The sequence below is a fragment of the Pollicipes pollicipes genome, unplaced genomic scaffold (genome assembly GCF_011947565.3).
Source record: "Pollicipes pollicipes isolate AB1234 unplaced genomic scaffold, Ppol_2.1 Scaffold_5724;HRSCAF=6776_pilon_pilon_pilon, whole genome shotgun sequence".
NCBI classification, from domain to species: domain Eukaryota; kingdom Metazoa; phylum Arthropoda; class Thecostraca; order Pollicipedomorpha; family Pollicipedidae; genus Pollicipes; species Pollicipes pollicipes.
Genome location: NW_023596746.1, coordinates 35292493 through 35298783, shown reverse-complemented (window position 1 = coordinate 35298783; position 6291 = coordinate 35292493). Strand labels below are relative to the sequence as shown.

The following is a 6291-nucleotide window of genomic DNA, read 5'->3' as shown; positions in this document are numbered from 1 at the left end:
GAGAGAGAGAGAGAGAGAGAGAGAGAGAGAGAGAGAGGGGGGGGGAGAGAGAGAGAGAAAGAGAGAAAGAGAAATAGAGTGGGAGAGAGAAGAGGAGAGGATGTCTGTATATATAATATATATATATATATATATATATATATATATATATATATATATATATATATATATGTGTGTGTGTGTGTGTGTGTGTGTGTGTGTGTGTGTGTGTGTGTGTGTGTGTGTGTGTGTGTGTGTGTGTGTGTGTGTGTGTGTGTGTGTGTGTGTGTGTGGTGTGTGTGTGTGTGTGTGTGTGTGTGTGTGTGTATGTGTGTGTGTGTGTGGTGTGTATGTTGTGGTGTGTGCGTGCGTGTGTGCGTGCGTGTGTGCGTGCGTGCGCACGTTTCCTTCGGAGACGAGATAGGTCACTTACGAAAAATTACGTTATTATGCACTCATTACTGCCACTATGGGTGTCATAGCAGTAAAACGCTTTTTGCGGCGCCTAACGAGTGCGACTTGCAAGCTGCCACGTAGACAAAACAGTGCATGGACACATGAAACCGACCACCTGAAGGAACTGACGCAAAGGTAGTTACTAGTTTTGTTGCAATGTCTCTCATTTCTCCTCGATAAGCTTAGATAGACTACAGCTATGCGTTGACGTTCAGGATTTGCGCATTAAGTCACAAAGGATAGGAGGGCAACGGAACTCGCTTTGTTCACACCACTCTCGGGCGGAGAGGGGAATTTGACGCCTTTGGTAGGCTTCCCAAATATCTGCCGAATGGCGCGAAGTAGCTGTGCTAAACCTTGCATACTGTCAGCAATGGATGGTCGATTTATTGGGCCGTTGATCTATGGCAGGTCAAAGTCAGATCATGGCTGTCAGAAAAGCGATTCCTTAGGAATCGTTTGATCTGATGTGAGAACGGAGTGATAGGCTTAGCCTGGCAACTCTGAGTTGATTTCGTAGACAGGTTGACATTTGAATTTCGAAGTGCAACCATTTTATCACGCGCCTGGGTGGCCGGCCAGATACCCTTCGCTCGGGTGGGGGGGAGGGGGTCAATTTGATCCCCTGAGATCTTGAGAACTAGGAAAGCTAGGGACACCGAATTTACCGAGTGTCTTGACCTGTATATGAATTCGCTTGGGTCAATGTTTGGGCTTCCTATGTCAGGTCATTCAGGTCAAATAAGGTCAAACAATGTCAAATTCCAGGTGGGTCACTTAAGTGCCCCCAGAACATAGGCAACTGTTTCTAAGCAAAAGGCCAAAAACCCATTGGAGGTCACTGACCTTTCTTGACCTCTTGAAGGTCATGGTGACCAAAGTCATACAAGATTGCTCTGAGCTTTGCATTTGAATAAGCGACAAAGATTACGCTAGGCAGTATGTTCCTAAAAGAAAATGTCGACCCGGGTCACCTTAAGTCAGTGACGTGCTCTGACCTCTAAGGAGTTAATGCAAAATGTGCAATGCGGTTCGTGCTGTCAATAAATTCCAAATGAACACCACAAACTATCCCATACAGCAAGCCCTAGAGTAATAAATCAGGTAGGTTTTGACCTTGGCCTGACCTTCATATCTGACCTTAGGTCAGCGTTATTTGCTCATTCGATATTTGTGGTGTCTAAGAAAGCATCTCAGAGATGTATGGCTTTGTCAAACACTCCGTTGTTGTACCAGATTGAACGAGTCACCAAAAACTGTCTTTCCTGAAACCATGGCCTGATTTTGACCTGCCATAGGTCACCGACCTTACCAGGTGCATCTAAATTTGTTGTGTCAAACAATCCGATATTCAACTGTCTATAGCTGTGCAAAATTTGTTGCGGCTACGCCGCAACAAATTCGGAAACCATTCTGAAATTTCGGAAACCATTCTGAAACCGTTCGGAAACCATTCTGAAACACCTTCGGGGTGGTCAATTTGACCCCCACTCGAGCGTGTGTTAATGGTTTTTCATTCCATGGTTTAAGGTCAGACCCATGTCAAAAACCAAATCGTTATTTTACAGGAGCACTTGTTTTACGTGCAAGATTTGACGCATATAACCAGTGTCATGGTCCCAGGGACGTCAGCAAACCATAGTGACATCGGGTGTTTACATTGCGTGAAGGTCAGCGGAGAGCACTGACGTAAAATTACTTTAATAAATCTGCTGTTTTTTTAGGATTATGCAGCCCAGCGTAGGTCTTGACGCACATTTGCAATAACTACACATATATACATACGTACATACATATATGCATGTCAGTGGATATGTGTGATATAACACGATACTTTTCTTGGATTTTTTTAGCAGTCGTCGGAGAACAAACCGACAGCTCAGTTTTACTTGACTTGGCACTGAGCGAGAACTTTAGGACTGCACACTATCGCCATGTACCCAATCTTTAGTTAGTCAAATCAATTCAAGCAAAAGCAAGGTCAAGTGAACATGCCAGGTCAAGGGCGCCGCTCCCGCGTCGTAATCTGGCAGTTCCGCCGCGAGCTGGAATCGTATCACCGTTTTAACCCCCGCCCTGTTTCACTGTCGATGCTATGATGCGTATTGATGGTCGATTGCCGTCCGCCTGCGCGCTCAGGCCGTAGAACGACGCTCAGAGCCCTAAAAAACTACCGGTGCTTCGAAAGCAGAAAAGCTAGGAACACGTTGTCTGTGTCGAAACACGCGTAATGGATGTCCTATAGAGTACAGCAAATTTGGGTGCGATTTGGCAAAATGCCAGACAGGCATGTTAAAAATGTTTGCATCAAATTCATAATTAAGATCAAATCCATCAAGAGGCCCGGTTTCTGGGCGCTGGCATTTCGGTTTTTAAGCTGTATGTTTCGTCTCCACTTGGCCGATGATGATGTATCATCAGTCTGCATCTGCCTACGCATTTAGACCAGATGCATTGATAAACCATTCTTGAAGTTCTGTTAAGGTCATGTAGTAATTATGGTGCACCATGTGAGACCAAAATGAGCCCATTCGTTGCTCCTCTTTTCAACAATGTGGAAAAGCCCACCGCCGACCACAGGACTTAGACCAATACAAATACACGGCGCATCGTCATTTCTTATGAAAATGATGGAGATGAGTGCATCGTGAGGTCCATACGGTATAGCAAGGCACCGCCATATAATGATTATGAAGTGTCTTTTTGACAGTGTGGAAACTGGCCCGTAATGTTAATTCAAGGTGTTTCAATCGAATTGTAACAAGCTCATGTCTTTGCGCGCCATAGGCACAAATGTTTCCGCGCATGTGAATGGAAGGAAGGATGAGCATTGTGCTTGACTGATATCCTTGGTAATGATCATCACGCAATGTGATGCTTGGCCACGGCTCTCCATCCGCACCGAGCACTTCACAGCGCTCTGATATCGCCACTGAGCCAACCCCCGGTCACCATTGCACGGCGAAGACGACTTCCGAACAAGGCCGCAGGCGAGTTTCGCAGATAAGAGGACGGTATATTGGCGAACACCCGACATATGCACTCACTGTTGCTTGTGTTCACGGATGACATATATACAGAGAGTGCGCGGACACGGCGCGCCCGGGCGATCTCTCCCAGACGAGGACTTCCTGGTCAAGACGGACGTAGGTGAGCGGTGAGGAGAGGCGAGGCTTGCAGCCCAAATCTACAAGACGAAATCATCGGCCGGTGCAGCGGCGACGGAGGCATCAATAGCCGCCTGCTGCCCGGCCGACAACTGGGGGATGGCGTCCGACTCGGCCACGTAGCCGTTCTCGTCGGCCGTCCACGTCACGGTGATGGTCCGGCCCTCGGGCGAGACGTACGAGTAGGAGCCTGCAACGACACCAGGCGACCATTAGGTATGATGGCGTTATTTATCCTGCAGAGCGTGCAACACTGCTGGTTGCAAGAAGCACAATCCTGAGAACGGATAGAACTTTCTGGCCCACCCACCCAGGCATGTGGTGTGCCCCTTTACCCCTTTTCAGCCTCGCTTACCGCTCATGGCGTAGCTGCCAGTCTCGGGCTCGCTGCCCGGGTAGCTGGTGCCGGTGGCCGACTGCTGAATCGAGTTGGACGTTTCCATGTCGGCTATGAAGCCACCCGCCTCATCCATGCTGAATTCGTTCTTGATAATCTCGGCATCCCTGTCGCTGCCAGCCACGTACGGCACGGGCGCCAGGTCCTCCTGAGCGGCGGCCACCGCCACCATCGCCACCAGCACGATCTGTAGCACGATGTCGACACTCAGACACGACAACCACCATCGCCACCAGTACGTTCTGTGGTGCGGCACGGACACTTAACGGACACGGCCACTCGCGTTACGATCACCACCGTCGCCATCAGCACGATCTGCGGGACGGCATCGCCACCCAGACTCAGATCACCACCACAGCTACCGCCACACCATCACCATCACCATCACCATCCATCACCATCACCATCCATCACCATCACCATCACCATCACCATCACCATCACCATCACCATCACCATCACCACCATCTCCATCAGCACGATCTGTGGCACGACATCGACACCCAGACACGAACGCCACTTTTACCACGATGCGAATATCCAGATATGCACAAAAGGAATGTTGGCAACGCTTTGTTTGACATGTGTACCAGTCATGCAACGTGCCAGCTGTTAATTCAAAATATGCCTGGTGTCCAGCACGTGCAATCTGGTAAAATGATGCAGGTTTTTCTCACTTAATGCGTGCAAACGCGGAATGCAAAGAAGTGAAAGTGAGGTACAACATTACGTTTAGATAAGCAAAAGCTCCAACAATAATTTTACTACTTTCTTGTGGAATGCTTTAACAGCTTGTTTGGGAATACGAACATGCAGCAGAAGAGGGGCCCATGGAAGTGCAGGCTTAACTAACGTGATCCACACATTTCTTTAATTAAATAGGAAACAGAAATGTGACTGGGTGAGTTGAAAGTTTTGCATAGCCATCACCGTGGATTCGCATTTATCAGCCGTCCTCACGTGCCGGGGACAACGATTGCGCTTCATATTGAGGAAACATACTTTAGTTGATAGCTGAAATGGCAGAGAAAAAATAATTTCACGCCAATTCCTCTGTAACGATCACACTTTAGCAGCTGTTTTCCCTCTAGAAAAAAAATTTGCCTGCCGTGCTTAAAACTGCCGGGCATGCAGCAACGCGATCCAAGTTCATACTGCCTGAGAGTAGCCCCATTCATTTTCCGAAAATTGTCTTTTGCTTGCCTGAATATGCGTTAACAGCATTATTTGGGACGCTACCATGGACTTGCTGCGTTTTATCGCGCCGCAGGCGACATTCAGGGGGCGTCTTGTTTAGAACCTGATTGCGAAAAGTGTGGATTCGGGTGGAATTCTTGTCATATGCTCCCTTATGATTTGCCGATAGTCACTGGCTTTCGCCAGATCTTAGTTGTCAGGTACATTTGACGAGGAGCACAGCAGTACAGGTCATCCCACATGCAATAATTCGTAGCACAACGCTCAATATTGGGCTGTCTAAGACGATTAATTTGAAGGCGCTTTAAAGGGTGAGTTACAATTATGATTTATGATCAACTAGCCAAATCCCCAAGCCAGCCAATAAGCACCGTCCTTGTGAAACGCTAACGTCGACACGACTGCGTCTGCGAGGGGCTCAAAGCACAGCACGTCACAGCAGGCGTTTCACAGCAGGCAGTCACCGCTTACCAGCTTCATGTTTGTCTGCGAGAGGGATGCTCACTGGTGGCGCTCTGTGAACGGCGGCCGTTTATATACGGCCGACCGGATCGGCTGCGTGATCAGGGCTACCGCACGCATCGATGCCCCCTCCCCCTCCCCACCACCACTCCTCAAGGCGTCTCCAGTCAGACGCGGGCAGCTCCGCACCGAAGCACCGCCGCTCGCTGCACGACGCACAGAGGATGCACCGCCGCACGGCCAGCTGAGATACCCGACCCAGGGCGAGCTGGTGATACGGAGCGGAGACAATTACAAGTGTTAAAAGAGGATGTTTTTCAATTTGCCCTTTTTATTGCATTGGAAGGGAAGTCTACTTTGAAACATAAGTTAAGCGGGCATGCGAAGGTGTTCGAGTTCGAGGTCTTGAAGAAGAGGAATATGTATATATATATATATATATATATATATATATTGATCTATATATACATATGTATATATATATGTATATATATACATATATATATATATGTGTTATATATATATATGTATACTGCTATATATACATATATATGCATGTATAATATGCGTGCGTGTGTGAGCACGCACGTTTCCTACGGAGAGCAGATAGGTCACTTACAAAAAAATCGCGTC

At 47.9% G+C, this 6291-nt stretch overlaps 1 protein-coding gene across 2 annotated transcripts; it reads right to left on the bottom strand.

Annotated features, from left to right (window-relative positions):
• Nucleotides 1-3434: 3434 nt before the first annotated feature.
• Nucleotides 3435-5696, bottom strand: LOC119103878 (larval cuticle protein 16/17-like). 2 transcript variants are annotated; one of them, XM_037227558.1, is made up of 3 exons: nucleotides 5668-5696; nucleotides 3958-4186; nucleotides 3435-3792 (listed from the first exon to the last, which is right to left on the bottom strand). In XM_037227558.1, the coding sequence occupies exons 1-3, from the start codon at nucleotides 5674-5676 to the stop codon at nucleotides 3623-3625; spliced, it is 408 nt and encodes a 135-aa protein (XP_037083453.1). In that variant the 5' UTR covers nucleotides 5677-5696; the 3' UTR covers nucleotides 3435-3622. The 2 variants fall into 2 exon arrangements, with proteins under 2 accessions (XP_037083453.1, XP_037083454.1); XM_037227559.1 differs by lacking the exon at nucleotides 5668-5696 and adding an exon at nucleotides 4810-4897.
• Nucleotides 5697-6291: the final 595 nt, after the last annotated feature.

Excerpts from the sequence above, each read along its gene's own strand:
- LOC119103878 (XM_037227558.1), bottom strand. Across the intron at positions 3,793-3,957 it reads TGGCAGCTACGCCATGAGCG|GCTCCTACTCGTACGTCTCG; the intron begins GTAAGCGAGGCT and ends GTGTCGTTGCAG.